General features: G+C 43.6%; 1 protein-coding gene across 4 annotated transcripts in view; it reads left to right on the top strand.

The window, feature by feature from the left end:
- The first annotated feature begins 3,236 nt into the window (after positions 1 to 3,236).
- KIF27 (kinesin family member 27) overlaps positions 3,237 to 21,347 on the top strand; it is a 57,996-nt gene continuing 39,885 nt past the window's right edge. For 2 of the 4 annotated variants that reach the window (XM_075931760.1, XM_025177861.2), the window contains exons 1-6: positions 3,240 to 3,971; positions 4,055 to 4,416; positions 8,527 to 8,596; positions 9,372 to 9,748; positions 12,459 to 12,659; positions 19,774 to 20,750. In XM_075931760.1, the coding sequence (XP_075787875.1) occupies positions 9,451 to 9,748; positions 12,459 to 12,659; positions 19,774 to 20,750 (1,476 nt within the window). In that variant the 5' untranslated portion in view covers positions 3,240 to 3,971; positions 4,055 to 4,416; positions 8,527 to 8,596; positions 9,372 to 9,450. Of the gene's footprint in view, positions 3,972 to 4,054; positions 4,417 to 8,526; positions 8,597 to 9,371; positions 9,749 to 12,458; positions 12,660 to 19,773; positions 20,751 to 21,347 lie in introns of those variants that run through there. The other 2 variants (XM_075931761.1, XM_025177864.2) reach the window with 2 other exon arrangements.

Here is a 21,347-nt window from a genome sequence, read left to right as displayed (position 1 = left end):
TTAAAGTTGAATCACTTGTTTCAATATATATTCAATTACTTTATATAATTTGTATTGTAAATCTTAAACAATATCACTGCATTTTCATAAACATATAGGGCTGGAAGGGAGCTTGAGAGGTCATCAGGTCCAGCCCTCTGCACTAAAGCAGTATGAGATAAATCTAGACCAGTCCTGACAGCTGTTTGTCCTTCTTCCTCTTAAAGATCTCTAACTATGGGGATTTCACAACCTGCTTTGGAAACCTAATCCAGAGTTTAATTACCCTTATAGATCGTAAGCTTTTCTTAAATCTAAAGTAAATCTGAAGCAAGGGAGATTTCAACTGTTACTTCTTATCTGACTTCAAGTTGACCTGGATGACAACTGATCATCTGTTATGCTTAAAAGAAGCACACGAGATCTTTTATAGGGAAAAAGACAGTATGCTGCAATTATTGAGAATACTACAGTAGCATATGCTTTTCAGTCATACACACACACCATGCACACAGTCCCACCAGTCGATGTTATAGTTACCAGTCCAGAGACTGAATCAATCTAGTGGCCAGCCAGATTGATTGCAAAGGGAAGCCGGGCTTTGTCGGTCGTGACTCCGATGCTCCTGGAGTTGGTGGTAAGACAAACCCAAAGTTCCATGGCAAAGCACCCTGCTTTTATAATCCTCTTCCCTGTTGAAGTCTGTGAATTCTGGTTATCTTTTGATGTTAATATTCCAAAGCACCTCCAATAGGGTCACTCTGTCCTGGATTGTTAATCAGTTGAATTTAGGGGTGCCTGCCTTCACCTTTAGAGCCATCAATCTGCCTCTTCCTTAATCATGGATGCGCACTGATGATATTCTGACGCCGATGAGTCTGTCTTCACCCTGCATTCTCCCCCTTCTCTCTTGATCATCTTTAACGAGGGCCTTCACACCTTATCTCTTCCTGACGCATACATTTCCCATTCACACAAACAGCCTTTCTCAGAAACCTTCAAAGATATGCAAACAGCAGTGTTTTATATTAGGGAAAAGCAAAAAGCATTGTAAATTAAACCTTACTAAATCTCGTAATCAAAACAGTTCACATTGAAAACCTGGACCTTCAATATTTCTAATCTTATTAACATAGACACAATACAAAATCCTGTGTCTCAATTACTAAACCTTAATACAAAGAAATCTAGGCCCTTTAGGTAAATATAATGAGGGTCACAAGAAAAAAGGGTGGCAAGCAGGATTAAATTAAGTTATACATTACTACATTATTAAACTAAAATACAAATATAAAATCCCACTCCCACACATTATCCTCTTTATAATAATACTTCTTTTTTCAAAACTACACATGCCCAGTTTTTTTTCCTCATAGATCAGTATGACTGAAGTCTCCCCCATAGTAATACTCCACAAACTATTCTAATAATAGTTGTACAAAATACACCTTGTAAAGTATCATTTGGAAACTCAATTTCCTGGTTAGTATTGACCTGGTAACATGTATGGAAACATTTATGCGAAGTTATAAGATTATCCCTGTGCAAGGATAGGGGATAATCACAAGTCCCAAAGTTCACAGAAGTTGGCAAACATTCTTGATTCATTCAATTGTGATAAACTATAGCTACTTGATTCTTTTCAACAGTACTACTAATAGCTAATTATTTCCCATTTTTTAGCTGTACATTTGATTTCCCATACTCCAGCATCTTTCACAATGATGGCATAGTTGCCTACCTAAAATATTTACAAACAATGGACAAGCCTCAGCTACCCACCCCAAACACATCACCATATTCATTCATTTAATCTTAACTCAAAATACTTTCACATTCAAACAATCACATTGTCCAAACTATGAGAACAGCAATGGATACTAGATTGGCTCCCCAATAAGCCTGACTCTTCATAGGCCACCTTGAATTGCTGGACAAATGCACCACAAAACCAATAATATACCTGAGGTAACAACTACAATGAGTCAAATTCTCCCTCACTAGCATCAACTTCCAGGCTATCCCAATCTGTTGGTGTATATTCTATGGATAGATGACTTACAACAACTTGACTCTTTAATATTCTCAGATTGACTCAGTCTTATGCATCATTGTTGAAAACATCTACAGACATATTTTCATTTTTGTAAAAAAGTAGAAGTTTGGCTTTTGCATTTTTGGACTGTTTTGGGGTTGTTAGTGTGGGGAAATGTCACATACGTAACATTTTTGAATGCTCTTTTCAGTGTTTGGATAACTCAAATGTCCCGAGAGGCCTGTGAACGTCCTACATAAACAAGGCTTAAGATGAGTATACAGTTATTCTGTACTAAAGGGCTAAGGACCTTTCTGCTGCTGTTTGCAGAATGCGCTATGGGAGTTGGGGCTGCCAGTCTAGGAAGTGACTTGGCTAAAGTAAGAGGGAGAGGAGAGTTACATTCTTTTGAACGTTATTGTTAGATTTGATATTTGTGTTACTGTGCATGTGAACAGATTTGACATTCTGAACGGACATGATCCTTTTTAACAAGCAGCACCAAAGAGAATGCATAGGTGATAGAACTAGGACAGCACCCCTTATAGATTCCCTTCCATTGCATCAGTAAACACACCTATTACCTGTCTATTTGGGTTTGGGTTTAGTTATTTTTTGTTGTGAATAGCTGTATCTCTTTTTCAGACCTCTATTGCATCCTTCTAATAACCTCTGCTGTGTTAATGTTAAACTTCAGAAGCTGTTGCCCAGTGAGCATAGGGGCAAACACACAGTCGGAAATAATTCTTTTGCTGTGGATAGGAACTGCAACCCAGTGTGGTCAAATTTTAAATTAACAGTATCCACCTTAATACTTCACTTCCTTAAAGATATTTTGCTTGGAGCAGAGGTGAATGGTACCTCAATAAAACTTTCTGCTCAACTTCCCTTCACATCCTCCCTTACCCCCCATATGTGGAATACTCTCCTAATTCCAGTCTGCTAAACCCTTTCTTCCAAATGTCCTCATAAACCTCAGTTTTGCCAGGCCAAGTAGTGAACCATTAGTAACTATAGGCTAGGGTGTTTTTTTGTTTAAAAACACTAAACCGTGGTCACTGGGTGCTTTAGGATTCAGTGTACTCTACTTCTTCCGTGTCTGCTTTCTTTTGGTCATAAGATGGTACTTTCCTAATGTGTGTGTCGCAGCACTGAAAATATTGTCAGCACATCACCAATATTGACAATAGATAATTTGGGGGGGGGGGGGTTTGGGGGGGAGCTTGAAATTAGATGGGAAAGGCTATTATATTTAGTTATGAGAGAGCACCCACCATAAGCAAAACTGTGTAACAGAGATGTGATCAGATGGCAAAATGGCTGTTGAGTTGAGTCTCTGCACAATGCAGAATGTGGCTGTGTAACCTGATGGATGGACCTTAAAGGAGCAGGTTAACATGTAAGGCATGACACGGTGACTGGTGGTTAACACTTGCAAGGTAAAATGGCTTAGGGCAGCTGCATAACCTATATATCTGGTGACCTGAAGGATGGCAATACCCCCAACAAGTCTGGGGCTTAGGATGGTGCCAACTCTCCTGATTTTATTACAAGTTTTGTAATACTTGGTGTCAGGGGTGGCCCTAGACTTGCTGCCAGCAACTGGCACCCTAGATGAACCATGTAATCAGTGCCCCCACCTCCAAATCCCTCAATGATATTGCGCCACCATTTGGTGCCCCATTTAACTTGGCGCCCTAGGCTACTGCCTAGTTCATGTATATGGACTGGCTGCCCCTGTTTGGTGTCTGTCTTGAAGTCCCAGTTCCTGGCAGTAAGTGACTGATAGTCACAATTTTTTCTTTTTCTAACTGGTGGTTGCAGAGAACAGCTTGATCCGGGTGGCATGAGGAAACTGGACAACAGAAACCCCCCTCCCCCCACCTCAAACCGGATATTAGCACAAATCTCAGAAACCAGAACAGAGACCCAAAGATGTAATATTTATTACAAAAAGGTATTGATTACAAACAAAAGGTTTGGGTTATTTTCCCCCCAGTCTAGTCTCACACTGTTTTGAGGTCTGATTTTTGAACCCAGGACTTGGACAAGGCTCCAGGTGATCCAGCCGGTGCGCCAGAATTTTAAGTCAGGGGCCTGTGAGGGCTGATCTGAGCAGCCAGAGCCGGACGGGACCCGCATGCTCCGGTCTGGAGCTTTACAGCCAGCAGCAAGCGAAGCCTTCGGCCAGGTCCCAGGGGGGCGGCTGGCCGCCAGCGCCTCTCACAGGGCCCAGCAGGGGGCGCCGCGACGGGCTGGAGGCGCCGCTCTTGGAGGGCGGCAGAGGCGTCGGCGTCGCTGGCAGAAGCGGCCGGGTCCGGAAGGTTCCGCTGTTGCCTGGAGACGGCGTGTAAACAGAGGGGAAGCGGCCTGGCTCGCTCTACGCCCGCGGCCAGCAGCAGGTGGGTTTGTCGCGGCCCCGCGGGTCGGTGCTTCCCTCCCCAGCCCCCCGCCATGCCGCAGCCTCGCTTGTTCCTGGCAGCGGCCCCGCCCGCAGACAGGCCCGGGGGCCTGGCCCCAGAGGCGAGGGAAAGGGAGAAAAAAAGCTGGAGAGCCCCGGAGCCGGGCCGCCTCCTGCAGCCTGTCCCGCCCGGGCATGGCCCTGGAGCACGGAGCAGTCACGCTGCTCAGCCGAGGAGCCGCGCCCCGGGAGAGGGGAGCAGCCTGATCCCCCTGCCACAGGCCGGGCGCTGAGGGGTGGAGAAGTTAAGCAACGTGGCCAGAGGCAGGGGCAGAGCCGGGTCTGAGAGCCCGGCCTCCTGGCGCCGTCCCAGGCCAGTGCCCCGTGTTGGCAGGTAGTTCTCGAGCACTGGGTTAGGAAGCTACAGCGGCACTCCCGCTGCGTGTGAGCCCCCTTTCCAAACAGAGTGCAGCAGCGCGGCTTTGTTGTTAGCCGAACCCGTGCTTAGTCTGGGGATGATTTCTGAGCCCGATTTTAATAATAATAATAATTGAGCAGGGACACTGACATCTTCTGCATGTGCACAATGATGACTTTGGCTAAAAGCCTTTGTGTGAATAATTCATAATAGACGTCTTAAAATTATATATATGTAAGGGATGTTAGCATGAAGCCGTTTACACGATTAACCAATAAGTCTGGGCTCATTGGTTAATCATAAAGGATACATGCACCACCCCCCTTGCTGCCTCTGTATCAGAGGTAGCAAAGGGGTGGAGGCAGGAGCCTGTGCCTGTGTGGAACCTGCTTGTAAGCCAACTCCTCACATGTACCCCAGTGCTGCAGCCTTTTTATCAGAGGCAGAGGTGGGAGGTGCAGGTGGGAGCTGGTGTTCGTAGAAAGGAAGCTTAGTACCAGCTCCCGCTTGTTCCCCTCCCCTGCATGTAAACATGTAACTGCTAGAAAATCCAGCAACCACACATTTACAAAAATACATGTTAGTTAACATCCCTAATATATATCACAGTTTTGTGCCAGTCTGTCTTTCAGATTGTGGTGTGTTGAGGGGAGTACAGGCAGTCCCCGAGTTACACGGATCCGACTTATGTCGGATCCGCAGTTACGAACGGGGCCCGTCTCCCTGGTCTCTAGCAGACCAGGGAGAGGAAGCAAAGTGGCGGAGCACGTGGGCAGCAGACAGCCCAGATGCGTCTGGGCTGTCCGCTGCCCACGTGTTCCGCCGCTTAGCTCCCTGTCCCCCTGGTCTGCAGACCAGGGAGACGGGGAGCAAAGCAGAGCAAAGCCACGGAGCCCGAGGGCAGCAGGACAGCCACGGCGCCACTGACCAACCCAGCAGCACCCCAGCTGCCCTGCCCCAGGCGTCCCCAAGTCAGCCGCTGCTGAAACTGACCAGTGGCTGACTACAGGAAGCCCCTGCCCTGGGATTCCTGGAATCAGCCACTGATCAGTTTCAGCAGCAGCTGACTTGGGGATGCCTGGGGTTCTAAAGTTGAATCTGTATGTAAGTCAGAACTGGCGTCCAGATTCAGCCGCAGCGGCTGAATCTGGACGCCAGTTCTGACTTACATACAGATTCAACTTAAGAACAAACCTACAGTCCCTATCTTGTACGTAACCCGGGGACTGCCTGTATAGGGAAATAGAATATTTGTGATCATAAGCCAATATATTAGTATAATACTTCTGCATAATATTGGCACTAGGTGAACAAAGGAAGAGCTATTAGCTGTATCCTTGTTTTAAACATTTCAGTTGCTACATATTACATGAAAGCTACATGGACCCAGAAGTTAGATATCCTGATGCCCATTTTAGTGACCTGATCTATTAATTAAAGGCTCTGCATTCATTGTGTTTTCCACAACTTTCCATAATTCTTTGCGATAGCAAGGTAAAGGAGATGGTGGTTGGTTGGTGGTTTAATAAGGTAAAGGATAATACACTTGGTAGGTGTAAACACTGATTTATATTTCAATTGGTATCTAAAGAGTTTGTGATATTTTTTTTCAGACTAAAAACAATTCTGTGTAGAAATAAACTAAAAAAAATACTTTGTGTGGACAGTGGATGGGGTTTGCTTGTGCTGAGCTATCACACAATAGAATTCTTTCTACTCTTTACACTGCAAACAGTCGTATTTCTGCTCTGTGCTTGCACTATTCTGTGTATTATTAGACTACAATCCATTTTTTTATATATGCTGAAAATGTTTAGATAGATCTTGTGAAATATTTCATTTAATGCCTCTATTACCCCACTCAGGATTTTCACATATTTGAATTTTGTGGGGGGTTTTTAATGAAAAAAATGCATTTTTTCATACAGGTTGCACCTCCCAAAACCAGAATTCTCCCATCCAGCAACATCTATGGTCCAGCCCCAATAATCCAGTGGCAGGAGGGCAATCTAGGAGGGATCGGGCTGAAGCAGTGGGACGGGGCAGAGTCTGGTACTGTCAGCAGCCCCCAACAGTTGGGGCTGGATCCAGCAGCAGCCCTCCACTGCTTGTGGCACGGGGTGGGGGCAGCCCTCGGTAGCGCGGGATTGGGCCATTGACAGCCTGTGGCAATGCGGTCTGGGGCTAAACCCTCTGGCAACCTGCAAAAGAGGGGCCAGGCCCTGTGGGCTGCCATGGGGCAGGAGCCCGAGTCTTTAGCAGCCCGCGGCAGTGGGGCCAGGGTTGGGGCTGGTAGCAGCCCTAGTAGCCCTCGGCAGCATGGGGCTGGAGCTCCGGATAGCTTGTGGAAGCAGAGCCAGAGCCCCTGGACTGCTGTGGGGCTGGGACAGGAGCCAAAATCCTTTGCAGCCCCTGACAACCCGACCAGGGCCAGAGCCAGCCCATGGCAGCGTGAGGCTGGAGCCTGAGACAGTCTGTGGCAGTGTGGGCTGCTGGAGCATGGCAGGGTGTCCGGCCTGGGCAATGGCAGCAGAGCCAGCAACCCAGCAGGCAGCCCAGCAGGGGCTAGAGGTAGTTCCCCCGCTTCCCTCACACATATGCGGAGCTGGCAGAATCAGCAGCTGAGGGCTGGGGCAGGGAAACTTCTCTAGTCCAGCAAATTCCTTGGTTCAGAATAGGGATGTTAAATATTGAATAGTTGAGTAACCTCATGAACTCATATCCGTTAGTCGACTGTTATATAGTCCCTGGGGGCAGGGCCAGCAGCCAGTGTGCTTCAGCCTCACTCCCAAGGAGCCCTCTGCCACTCCTTGCTACTGTCTCTGTATCAGAGGCAGCAGTGTGGGGTGCCAGGTGGGAGCTGCCCTCACAGACCAGCTGCCTGTCGCCCTTTGCTACTGACTCTGATAAAGCAGTAGCAGCCGGGGGTGGCAGCAGCCCCTATCTAGTGGAGCGTCTGAGCTCCCAGAACTGGTGCAAGACAGAACTGAGCCGGGCTGCCTGCCTGCTTGGCTCCTATTACACTTTAAATGCAGAGCTGCAGCAGGGGTAGGTCCTGGACCTGCTGGCCAGCCTGCTAAAAAATTTATTGGTGGGGTCTGGGGGGAAATGCCTGTAGTCTACAGCATTAACCTATAACCTTTTGCTTATTGGTTAATCAATTACACTATTACATCCCTAGTTCGGGACTGGTCCAGTCCCATGGATAAGCGATGTCCAACCTGTATATGGAATTCCATCAAACAATAGAACCCACAAAGATGTCCTCTTCCTCTCATTTCTGCTTTCATAGGACTCTTGGAACAGAAGTGATTGGGGTCACACAGCCTTTCCATAACGTCAGCTTTGAATCTATAGTGTCCTAAGAGAGTGTCTATCCATGTCTGACAAACTCAGGTTTCCAGAAGTTTCTTAAAAATCACTGGGAAAACATTCATCCATTCTACAAGAGTGGAACCACAGTTGCTATAAGTTACCTGTTTAAAAAAATGCAAACAAAAAACTTTCATTTTAATTAGGTATGTACTTAACACGGATTAAAAAGGACTGACTTCTGCATCAGACTAATCAGAGTATTTAAAATCACACTTTCTTATCATATACAACCTGCTTCTCATGTGCTTTTCAAATCCCATCTGCTTATCTTAAGTGGAAGACATTTTTAATGTGCTTTTATTTCTGTATCCCCTACAGAGCCAAGATAGCTTGTGGAAGAGTGAGTTGGATTATTTGTGAGCACATGCTTCATCAATAGAATTGATAAGTAAGCTTTCATGGTATTATTTTTATTACTTAATGTAGAAGTTCTCAGCCTTTTTGGAATCATGTCATCCTTCCCCCTCACAGCTTTTTTTTTCCTTCTTGGAGCTCCACTCTCCTTACCCTCCTTATCAAATGGCACTTTCTAATATAATCTAGGTAGAACTGGAACTATTAATAGACTGATTCCAGTAAAGGGGATTCTGCTTGACGTAAATCAGTCCTTTGATCCTGCTGTCTAACTGTGCATAGGCTAGGCCAAAAGCACATCTTAATATCCACAAAGTTTTCAAGGCAGTATTTCTCAATTTCAGTATTGAAGAGTTCTAGTGGGTATTGTGCTAAATCACAACAGCACTCAGTGAAATTTGTTGGTGGCACCCCACTGTCAGATGGAGTGGCAAATGCACCAAATTTCACTGAGTGGTGTTGCAACCCAGTGAGTGAATGGGAAGAACTGCCCCATAGAAAGTTTAGTAAACCTTGGAAGGAGGGCATGCCCCTGGTGGAGAACTGCTGACTAATGTAATGATGCCATATTCAGAAAAAACACCTGACTTTCAGATTTCAGGTTGAATTTGCTGATCTTGTAATTAAGAGAGAAAGAGAAATTACTAACTGAAGAAATATTGGACTGGACCATTCTGTGCCATTTTTACAGGACAGACACTTACTTACTCAAATATTCTTTAGATATCTTTTTCCAAAATGAAAAGTTGAGTAAGTCATTGGGAAATGAACTTATGTTCACTTTATAATTCAGAAAACTTTGTTTCTAGATGCAGAAGATTGAAAATGTCGTGAAGACAAAAACCATAAGAAAACATTTTAGGTCAAGTATTAAAACTGGAGGCTGTCATGGAAGAGATTCCAGTAAAAGTTGCTGTAAGAATAAGACCACTGCTTTCCAAAGAGATTCTTCATAACCATCAAGTATGTGTGAGACTGGTCCCGAACACACAGCAAGTTATCATTGGGAAAGACCGTGTCTTCACTTTTGATTTTGTATTTGGCAAAAATTCAACCCAAGAAGAAGTTTATAGAACTTGCATTAAACCATTAGTTGTGTCTTTAATTGAAGGATATAATGCCACAGTTTTTGCTTATGGACAGACAGGGTCTGGGAAGACATACACCATTGGTGGAGGTCATATTGGTATGTGTTGCAAAGTTTACTTTGTTTCTGTGATTGTGACCAGTGTACTTGCCTAAACCAAATAAATAACACATGGCAAGCGATGCCATAGTTGTAAAATAAACTATAACTATAACAACTATATTCTGCAGGTGTATATTTAAGAACATGAGGCGAATAGTGGTTCAGACTGGTTGTTGAGATTTTATGTGTGTGTGGTTTTTTTGTTTTCTTGCTACTTGATTGACTTTTCCCATTAGAACACTGGGCTGGCTTCACTTGCAGTAAGTAATTCCTACAACTGTATCTATGCAGCATAAACAATGCTAAAGTCTGTCTGTATCTGAGAACTTCCTATAGTGCTCATTGCCAATCAGTTTTGAAGCTCTATGTTATTGACAAAAAAAAGGCTAAATGGAAAACACTACTACAAACTAGGGACGTTAAAATACATGTAATTGATTAACTGTGTAAGTGCTGAAAATTTCAGTGGTTACACAGTTATGCGCAGTCTGCTCCCCGGGAACTGGCTTCTAAACCAACCCTGCGCGTACCAGCTCCCACCTTTCACCCCACTCCTGGGGCACCAGACCAGGAGCTGAGTTTGGCTAACCAATAAGCTCATGTTTATTAGCTACCTGTTTATACCACAACACTGTTACATCCCTATTCTAAACTAATATACTCTACTGACCAAACATGAGTTAGATGAACTATCCAGAAAAGGGGTTTGTCTTAAATTAGACTGTACTCAAGTACCTTGAGAAATATCAAGTGCAGTGCTTTTCCTCTGCACCCCCCAAACACTAAGTCAATGCCAGCCACTGATCTGAGGTTGGTGGGAGCTTCAGGATTTGACCCACATTTAAAATAGGATTATTTGTGATGCTTTGCCCTTATCTTCCAAATTTAATCTCAACCTATGCTTGAGAATCAAGTTCTCATTTATTTTAACCTGTTTGCTCTTAACTTTATTTAGTAATATCTAAAACCAGCAATGCTAAGCAAATCAATCTAATCTATATGCTGTAGTATCTAATCTACCTTAGTGTACTATCATTGTAGTACTTCAGTGCTCAGAATATTTTTGTGCTCTTTAAATATTTCACTTGAATACTATGAGGATATTTCAGATAGAAAATCTCATCTTTCAATTTACCACTATTTGTAAAATTTCTAAAATTAACCCTTATTAAAAACAGTAGATAAAAAATTATTGTTAAAATGTCTCCCTTCACTAAAATATGGGTCTTCCAAAGTGTCTAAATATTTAATATGTGGATTAAAATAATCTATTATTAAATTATCAAACGTGCTATTGGTAAAAGCTAAAGATAAAAATAATAAACCATTCACTTGGTCCGCATCTAACACTTGACAGTCCTCATTTCCCATATTCAGTCTAACAGTGAGGTCATCCATTTCAGTCTCATGAAGTAATCACTCACTTAAAAATATTTTATTCATAGGTCCAGCAACCCAAATTAAACCCTTAATATATTTTACACTGTCTGCTGGGGCATCAAAACTAGCAGTGGGGGCATTGTTTATCTGGTCCAGTACCAATCCAGTATGAAGATAAAAATTCCTTTCCTCCATAATTAAGAAGATGTATCCCTTACTAGGGGGAGGCTATTCAAAAGCTTGGCAACTTTTTTACATACATTGATTAAGGGTGTATCCAAGCCAGCCCTGCGCCATTATTTCAAGATAACTAATGTTATTTTGAAATAACTATGCGAACGTCTACACAGCCATTCCATTATTTCAAAATAATTTCAGACAGCTTATTCCAAAATCTGTAAACCTCATTCTATGAGGAATAATGCCTATTCTGAAATAGCTATTTCAAAATTAGGCGTGTGTAAATGCTCCACTTCTGCTATTTTGAAATAGCCCTTCACAAGGGCCATTCTAAGTTATTCCTCCCCAGTGCCTCTTGGGGCTTTAATCAAGATAGCACATCTACATTAGAGAAGCCTGCCTCGGACTAATTTTGAGGCTTCCCTGCAGTATAGAAGTGCTATTTCAAAATAAGCTATTTTGGAATAACTATTCCGGAATAGCTTATTTTGAAATAAGCATTCAGTGTAGATCTACCCATAGTCACTGATTAGCTGGGACAACTTCTCATTTTCTTGGTTAGAAGGCATGAGCCACTCAGAAGCCTCTCATATATACCCAACCAACTTCCATACCGTGGAATAAATAATATCTGAGATCTTTGCTGATATTTAAAAGCAGGAGTTTGACATGGCATTGGTGAGCTATATGTTGGTAGAATGAATAAGAAGTGTTCCTAAATACTGTCTCCTATTTCTGGCACATGGGCACTTATGAACTGCCATTAAATCCTTATTGGAGCAAGAGATACCTGCTGAAATTGAGGTAGTCATTGAGGTAGTCATCAGTAATCCCTGAATGTGAAATGTGGCTTGTGAGAAACATATTAGTTAAATGCATCACTGTTGTAAACCTGAGCCACCCACCATGTTGCTCACTGGTTTACATTAACAAGTAATTTCTTGGAGCTTGAATATGAATCTTGTTAAGGATTGTCAACAAATATTCAGCCATTCAACGTTATGAATATAATGTGACTTTTTGACAGGACTAAATTCTTCAGTTTCATTGGCAGCTTAGTGCTGTAGGCCACAGACTTTTGTTCACATTTCAGAAGTTTAAACTTTATACTAAAGATACATTTACTGCATTTCTGTTTATATTTTAGCATCTGTTGCAGAGGATGAAAAAGGTATCATTCCACGTGCTATACAAGGAATATTTCAGAGCATCTCTGAAAACCATAATACCGACTTCAGTGTGAAAGTATCTTATATAGAGGTCTACAAGGAAGAACTTAGAGATCTGCTAGAGTTGGAGACCTCGATGAAAGATTTGCACATCAGAGAAGATGAAAAGGGAAACACAGGTAATGACACCTATTTGAACTAAAAAATGTATTAAATATGCTCCTATGCCGGGTCCCCCCACTGTACTCCAGCCTTTTTACATTTAAGGGTGGTGTGCAGCAGGAGGACCCAGTGTGAGCCAGAAATCAGCTGGCCTGGCCAGTAGGCTCTTAATACATTTAAGAGGCTAAAGGGCAGCGTGGGGTGGGACCCAGTGCGAGCCAGGATTCCACTGCCCTAGTTCATGCTGGATTCCCCCCCGCTGTGCACCAGCCTTAAATGTCAGCATCTGGGCCTGGAAGCTAACCCTGTTGTGGCTCTGCCTTTTAAATGTATGAAGAGCCTGCCAACTCTTAATACATTTAAAAGGCTGGTGTGTAGCAGGGGGGACCTAGCACAAGCCAGGAATCAGCTGTCTTGGCTTGCGCAGGGTCCCCCCTGCTGAGCTTTAGCCTTTTAAATGTATTAAGAGCTGTCAGTCTCTTAATACATTTAAAAGGCAGAGCCTCAGCGGAGTTAGCTCCCGAGGCCAGGAACTAACAGCGCTGCGGCTCCCTCGCTTATTGACTAATTGATTAGTTGATGGAAAATCCATCATCTAGTTGATTAAACAAAATTTAACATCCCTAATTTATATGCCTGAAGGAATATTTTGTTCTAAGTAAAAGCTTATGAAAACAAATGCAAAATGTTCTTGTTTTCTCTTACAAGGAAAAGCACTTATTAATTACGGCTATTAGGACACAAGAGAGGAGGTTTAATGTAGGAATACATTTTATTGATAAATGTAAATAAAGTTCATATCAAGTGGTCTGATTCAATTTTGTTTTTAAATAGCTGTTAATACATAACAAAATAAATACTGCTAGAGTAGGTGGAAATGATAAAGATCAAATATGGTCCTGCAGATCGTACACAGTACAGGCAGTCCCCGAGTTACGCGGATCCGACTTATGTCGGATCCGCAGTTACGAAAGGGGCTTTTCTTGCCCCGGAGGACGCGAGCGGCGGGACGCCCAGATGCGCCGTGGTCCCGCTGCCCGCGTCCTCCGGGGCGAGAAAAGCTGCTCCGCGTCTCCCTGGTCTGCTGGGGGGGGAGCCCCCCTCCAGCAGACCAGGGAGACGCGGAGCAAAGCTGCGGAGCACGCAGGCAGCGGGACAGCCCAGACGCGCCGCGGCTGTCCCGCTGCCCACGTGCTCCGCGGCTTTGCTCCATGTCTCCCTGGTCTGCTAGGGGGAGCACGTCTCGGCGGTCCTGCCACCCGCGTCTCCCTGGTCTGCTGGGAGCGGGGGGGGGGGGGGGGCGCAGCTAGTGTCCCCCTCCCCCAGCAGACCAGGCTTTTCTCGCCGCCGACGCCTGCGGTAGAGCAGCTGGGGCACTGCCGGGTTGGTCCCGCAGCGCCGCTCCTCGGCGCTACTGGACCAACCCGGCAGCACCCCAGCTGCTCTGCCCCAGGCGTCCCCAAGTCAGCTGCTGCTGAAACTGACCAGCGGCTGACTACAGGAAGCCCGAGGCAGAGTTGCTCTGCCCTGGGCTTCCTGGAATCAGCCGATGATCAGTTTCAGCAGCAGCTGACTTGGGGACACCTGGGGTAGAGCAGCTGGGGTGCTGCCGCGTTGGTCCCCGCAGCACTGAGGTGTGGCGCTGCGGGGACCTACCCTGCAGCACCGCAGCTGCTCTGTCCCAGGCATCCAAATTCAGCCGCTGTTGAAGCTGTTGAAACTGATCAAGGGCTGATTCCAGGAAGCCCAGGGCAGAGCAACTCTGCCTCGGGCTTCCTGTAGTCAGCCACTGGTCAGTTTCAGCAGCGGCTGAATCTGAACGCCAGTTCCGACTTACATACAAATTCAACTTAAGAACAAACCTACAGTCCCTATGTTGTATGTAACTCGGGGATTGCCTGTAATTACAATGGTATCTGTGGGATTACTCATCTGAGTAAGTGCTACAATTTGGATCTTTGCTTCTTAGCCTTCTTATACTTTATGTGCAGTTAAGTATATGGTTTCTGTACTGTACGAGATGATATGTTATGCCTTCAATGGCATTATGCAGTAGCTATACAAACAGTAAAAAACCTTGCCTCTTATTCAAATTTGAATGATTGAGAGGAGAAAGTGATATTGAGAGATACTGCTGGTTTTGTTGGTGGCTTTGAAATGGATGAATGCCAGAATGCTTTTCTCCACCGTGGGAAACATTAGAAAAATGCATTATGGAGGTACTATTATGCCAACGAAAAAATGCATATTTCCCTCTGTTTTAACAGCAAAATAAAGACTCTGGATTTCAGGAAGGCAGACTTTAGCGAAGTCAGGAAGTTGGTAGGAAGATAGTATGGGAAGCATGACTAAGAGAAAAAGCAATTTAAGACAGTTGGCAGTTTTCCAAAGACATTATTAAGGGCATAAGAGCAAACAATTCCACTGTGTAGGAAAGATAGAAAGTATGGCAAGAAACTATCCTGGCTTAACCAGGTGATCTTGATGATCTAAAAACTAAAATGGAGTCCTACAAAAAATGGAAAATAGATCAAATTACAAAGAATGAATATAAACAACACAAGTACGTGGGGCAAAATTAGAAAGGTGAAGACACAAAATGAGCTCAAACTACAAATATATTAGAAGTAAGAGGAAGACCCAGTACAGAGTAGAACTGTTACTTAATGAAAAGGGAAAAACAATAATAGAAAATGTGGAAATGACTGATGTTCTTAATGACATCTTTGTTTCGGTTTTCACCAGGAAGGTTAGTGGTGATTGAACACCTAGCATAGCATGCTAGAGAAAATGATGTAGGTTCAGAAGTTAAAATAGAGAAATAAAAGGTTAAAAGTTACCTAGTCAAGTTAGATGTCTTCAGGTCACCAGGGTCTGATGACATGCATCCTAGATTACTTATGGAGGTGATTGAGCCACTAGCTGTCATCTTTGAAAAGTCTTGGAAGATGGGAGATTCCAGAAGACTGGAAAAGGGCAAATATAGTGCCCATCTATGAAAAGGGAAATAAGAACAACCCAGGAAACCTCAGACCAGTCAGCTTAACTGCTATGCCTGGAAACATAATGGAGCAAATAATTAAGGAATCCATTTGTAAACATCTGGAAGATAATCAGGGCTCGACAAAGTATTGATTTCAGCCGGGTGCCCCATTCATTTGCGGTGTGCACATATGCAATGCGGGTCTTGCACAGTGCGGGGCGGGCGAACGGCTTTCACCGCCATTCGTCAAGCCCTGGTGATAAGTAACAGTCAGCATGGCTTTGTAAAGAACAAATCTTGTCAAACCAACCTGATAGCTTTCTTTGATAAGATACAAGCCTTGTGGATAAGGGGGAAGCAGCAGATGTGGTATATCTAGACTTTAGTAAAGCAGTTGATATAGTCTCGCATGACTGTCTCATTAACAAACTAGGAAAATACAAACTAGGAAAATACAACCTAGACAGCTAAAATAAGGTGGGTGCATAACTAAGGTGGGTTGGATAACTATTGTCAGCGAGTAGTTATTAATGGTTCACAGTCATGCTGGAAAGGGCATAATGAGGGGGGTTCCGTAGGAATCAGTTTTGGGACCAATTCTGTTCTATATCTTCAGCAATGATTTAGATCAGGATTGGGAAACACTTTTTTGGGTCGGGGGCTGCTTTTTGCAGATCCCTTTCTGCAGTACTCCCCCCTAGGCAGTCACTTCCCATTTTAGATATGTGAAAATAATTATTCCTTCCAAAGTGGAGCGCTTGGCATTTGTCCGTACTGAACATCATCCTATTTATCTCAGACCATTTCTCCAGTTTGTGCAGATCATGTTGAATTATAATCCTATCCTCCCCAAAGCACTTGCAACTTCTCTCAGTTTGGTATTGTCCACAAACTTTATAAGCATGCGTTCTACGCCATTATGTAAATCAGGGGTGGGGAACCAAAGGCCCAGGGGCCAGATGAGGCTCCCAACATGCTGGATTCAACCCCCAAGGCTCAAGGCTCCTCCCCCAAGCATCGGGGAGCCCACGCTGGCACTCCAGCTCCCTGCTACCTCCCCATAGGGCTGGAGCTCAAAAAATCCACTAGCCTGGGCCCCATTAGGCTCCGGTATATGAGGGCAGGGGTGGCCAACCCGTGGCTCTTCAAAGAAAAAATTGCGGCAGCTGCACCCACGGCTCGCGGGTCTTAAGGGGGCAGTGTGGCGAAGCGAAAGCAAGGGTTCCGTGAAGAGCTGACGCTCCCCCATCCCCTCTGAAAGACACAGAGCTGGAGTCGTGGTGTCCCGTGCAGACTTCAAAATGGCCACCTTTAAAGGGCAATGCCGGCTCTGCTCTTAAAAGGGCAAACCGTTGTGTTTTTTTCTTAACAACATTTTCCTTCAGCTTTTTGCGCTGTAACGGGTTAGCCACCCCTGTATGAGGGGAATGTGGGGACTATCTTTCTCCTTCTCAGTCAGGGGGCCATGTCAGTGAGAGTTGGGGCTTTTTTTCCTTCTCATTTGTGTGCGGTCCGACTGATTTTTGTTGATACAGCGGCAGCAGCGCAGAGTGGCACGGAGCTCCTCTGGAGTGGGGCCGGAGCACACTGGCTGCTGGTCCCACCCCGGGGACTATAGAATAGTTGACTATCTGATAAGAATTCATGAGGTTACTTGACTATTCAATTAATCTATATTTAACATCCATAAAAGACAATGAGAAGTAATTCTTTCAGTCTACTTTGTGCTGATTAGCCTCAATTGGAATATTAATCCGGGCACCACATTTCAAGAAAGATGTGGAGAAATAGGAGAGGATCCAAAGAAGAGAAGAATAAAAGTCTAGAAGACATGATCTATGAGGGAAGAATGAAAGAATTGGGCTTGTTTAGTTTGGAAAAGATAAGACTCAGAGGGGACACAATAACAGTTTTCAAGTACCTAAAGGGGTGTTGCAAGGAGGAACCATAAAAATGTTCTCCTTGACCTCTGATGATAGGACAAGAAGCAATGGGCTTAAACTGCAGCAAGGGAGGTTTAGGTTGGACATTAAGGTGTCAAGGTGGCTAAACACTGGAATAAATTGCCTTGTGGGGGTTGTAGAATCTCCATCTCTGGTGATATTTAAGAGCAGGTTAGATAGACATTTATCAGGGATGATCTAAATAGTGCTTGGTCCTGCCATGAGGGCAGGAGACTGGACTTGATGAACTCTCAAGGTCCCTTCCAGTTCTAGTATTCTCTGAAGGTATATCTACACTGCATTCCTCTTTTGAGAGAGGAATGCAAATGCAGCTGAGCAAAATTGCAAATGAAGCGTGGATTTGAATTTCCCACGCTTCATTTGCATAATCCCGTCCAGGCGCTATTTCAGAATACCCTTTTTCGAAAAAAGAAACGCTGTCTAGATGCGGTTATTTCCAAAGAAAATCCTTCTTTCAAAATTATCCTTAAACCTCATTTTATAAGGATATAGGGTATTTTGAAATAGCGCCCGGATGTGATTATGGAAATGAAGCATAGGAAATTCAAATTCGCACTTCATTTGCAATTTTGCTCAGCTGCATTTGCATTCCTCTCTTGAAAGAGGAATGCAGTGTAGACATATCCTGATTCTTAATTACAAACAAATTGTGTTTCTTCTAATGTTAATGTGCCACTGCATTGAGCTGGTATGGCTTTTCTGGACTCAGTACTGTCTACAATGTTATGCCTGTGTACAGCACAAAGCTTTTTTTTTGTGTGTGCAAAAAGTACTACTGGTTCATAGTGATGATGCATTTCTGAGAGAGCTCTTGATGGTGCACAGGTGTTTGAACAGTGATCCAGCAATCAATTTTAAACTATTGTACAGGGATCATTACTCTTTCTCAGTACAAATTAAGGATGTTAAGGACTAGTCGACTATCCGATAAGTAAATGCTAAGGACTAGTCGCTTCCTCCTCCCCCTTCTTCCTTTATCAGATCGAGGCAGCAAAGTGGGGGGAACAGAGGGTACTTCAAAGTGGAAGCACTGTGGGGAGCCCGGGGTCAGCTGAGGAGTCCCCCGGGCTGTTGTGCATTTCAAAGCGGAAGCGCCCACATGGAGTCCAGAGTCAGTGGGACTTCCTGCTGGCCCCGGGCTGCACATGGAGTTCTAACTTTGTTGCACAAGAGCCCCTACTGGAGCTCTTGTACATTTCAAAGGAGGACTATGGAAGTGCCTATTGACTAGTCGAGTAATCGATGGAAATTCCATCGACTACTTGTCTAGTAAATGAATCAATATTTAAGATCCTTAGTACAAATGTGTGCATGTGAATTTCTAAACAGCAGGGCTTGACAAACGGTGGCAAAATCTGCTCACCAGCCCCGCACTGCGCATGCTCAAGACCCGCATTGCGCATGCCGCTAATGAACGGGGCAATCGGCTAAAATCTACTCGCCATGGGCAAGTAGATTCAATGATTTGTCGAGCCCTGCTAATCAGTCTCCGTGGACCATGTACTCTTCTATGGCAAGTTGTTTCCATTCATCAGTAAAATTGCTTGCAGCAAGTGTTGTTTGATCATATTTATTATATGTAATATTATATATAAAAATTAACATCCTCTAGTCCCATCCTGCAAACAAGCAACTGAACAGAGGGACTATTCACATGAGTAAAAGTATTCACAAAAGGAAGTGTTTTATTATTGCCCATAGACAATACTACAAATATTAAATAGGTATAAAGTGATAAACTTAAGACTTTTGAGAACCATAACTTTGAATTTTCTATTTTTTGTTTGTTTAAAGTCTTCACTATAGGTTTTTTACATTGATTTAAATAATGTTTCAACAAGCTTTATGAGGTAAAAATGCCTTTTAACAGTACATAAGTATTTTATACATATACGATGAGATTAATATGTTGTTTGTAGTGCTTCCAGTAATATAACATTTTCTTAAAAGTATGTGCTGTGAGTTCATTTACATGTGTGAGCTTGTACACAGTCTTATATCTAATTTTATTTGCTGGATTTTTAATGGGTGGGTGGGTGGGGGGGTGATTTGGTGGTTGTTTTTGTGTGTGTGTGTGGATTAGTTTGACTTTTCATGACTTATCTAAACTGTTTTTCTGTAAATCTTTGCTGAGAATGTAGTCTTAACCCATTATTAATATTTTCTTGGACTTGGTATTTGTAGTGATTGTTGGTGCCAAGGATTGCCAAGTGGAAAGCGTGGATGACGTGATGAGCCTTTTAGAAAGTGGGAATGCAGCTCGTCACACAGGTACTACTCAAATGAATGAGCACTCCAGCCGGTCTCATGCTATATTTACCATCAGTATTTGTCAGCAACAACCTGCACAGTCTCTAAAAAATGTAGATGCTGCACAAGATTCATCTCTTAGATCAGGCCAGATCATTGCTTCTAAGTTCCACTTTGTGGACTTGGCAGGATCAGAAAGAGTGACAAAAACAGGGAACACTGGTGAACGGTTCAAGGAATCAATTCAGATCAATTGTGGCTTGTTGGCTTTGGGAAATGTGATAAGTGCTCTTGGAGACCCAAAGAGAAAAAGTGTACATATCCCATATAGGGATGCTAAAATTACTCGTATTCTGAAAGACTCCTTAGGAGGAAATGCCAAGACTGTCATGATAACATGTATAAATCCATCCTCATCTGACTTTGATGAGTCTTTAAATTCCCTAAAATATGCTAACAGAGCCAAGAATATTAGAAATAAACCAGTCGTAAACTATAACCCTGACCGGGACCGGATTGATGAAATGGAACTTGAAATCAAATTGCTCAGGGAAGCTTTGCAGAATCAGCAGGCTAGTATAATGAGCCGTGCTAGCCAGGGATCACAGGACTTGAATGAAGATAGGACTCGAATTCGTTCTCTTGAAGACCAGCTTTCCAAGCTTCAGATGGAGTGTTTCAACTACAGAAATTGCATAGAGGAAGCTTTTCCCTTCCTACTTGAACTAAATGACAATATCAGCCTAACAAAGAGTCAACAAGACAAGCTGCAGGATTGGATCAGCATAGCACAGGAGCTAAGGAAGACAACTTCAATCATGCCACGAACTGATAGTGGAATTGGAAGCGACCAAGAGGAGCCACATCATATCACAATTCTTCAGTTGAAGAGAGAATTAAAAAAATGCCAGGTATTAAACTATCACTTGATAATTTAACTACTAGTACATAAAAGGGTAGCCCACCAGTAGAATTCACATTAGACTTTGAAAGCTTACCGATCCTTATGCCTATCATATGCATTTTATGTAGGGCTTGATCTAGTTAAATAACAGCAGCATTGCAAAATGCTGTTGTCCTGCTCACCTGGGGATGAATTACTCATTTTGATAGGTGATTAAAACATTAATCATCATTGTGGTAGAGGTGAGCAAATAGGTTTTATGCTTGGGCTAGTAAATTTTCATTACAGCTTTAAGGAGGTTGAATTACAGTATGATGATGTCTCATCTGTTAGTTATTTCCTATAAAGTGATAATGGAATCTATCAAATTAACTGATAAATCTCGTTTAATATTTCACCAGTATAATTCAGTGTAACACAGCCACAGAGAAGTTGGTAATATAGGTCTGATGCCAAGTTGTATCTAATCTACAAATGTCATTGTGGAGCCTTTGGCTATTATCTTTGAAAAGTCGTGGAGATCGGGAGAAATCCCGGATGACTGGAAAAAGGCAAATGTAGTGCCCATCTTCAAAAAAGGGAAGAAGGATGATCCAGCGAACTA

The sequence above is a fragment of the Pelodiscus sinensis genome, chromosome 6 (genome assembly GCF_049634645.1).
Source record: "Pelodiscus sinensis isolate JC-2024 chromosome 6, ASM4963464v1, whole genome shotgun sequence".
Lineage (NCBI taxonomy): Eukaryota > Metazoa > Chordata > Testudines > Trionychidae > Pelodiscus > Pelodiscus sinensis.
This window is presented reverse-complemented; position numbering and strand designations above follow the sequence as displayed.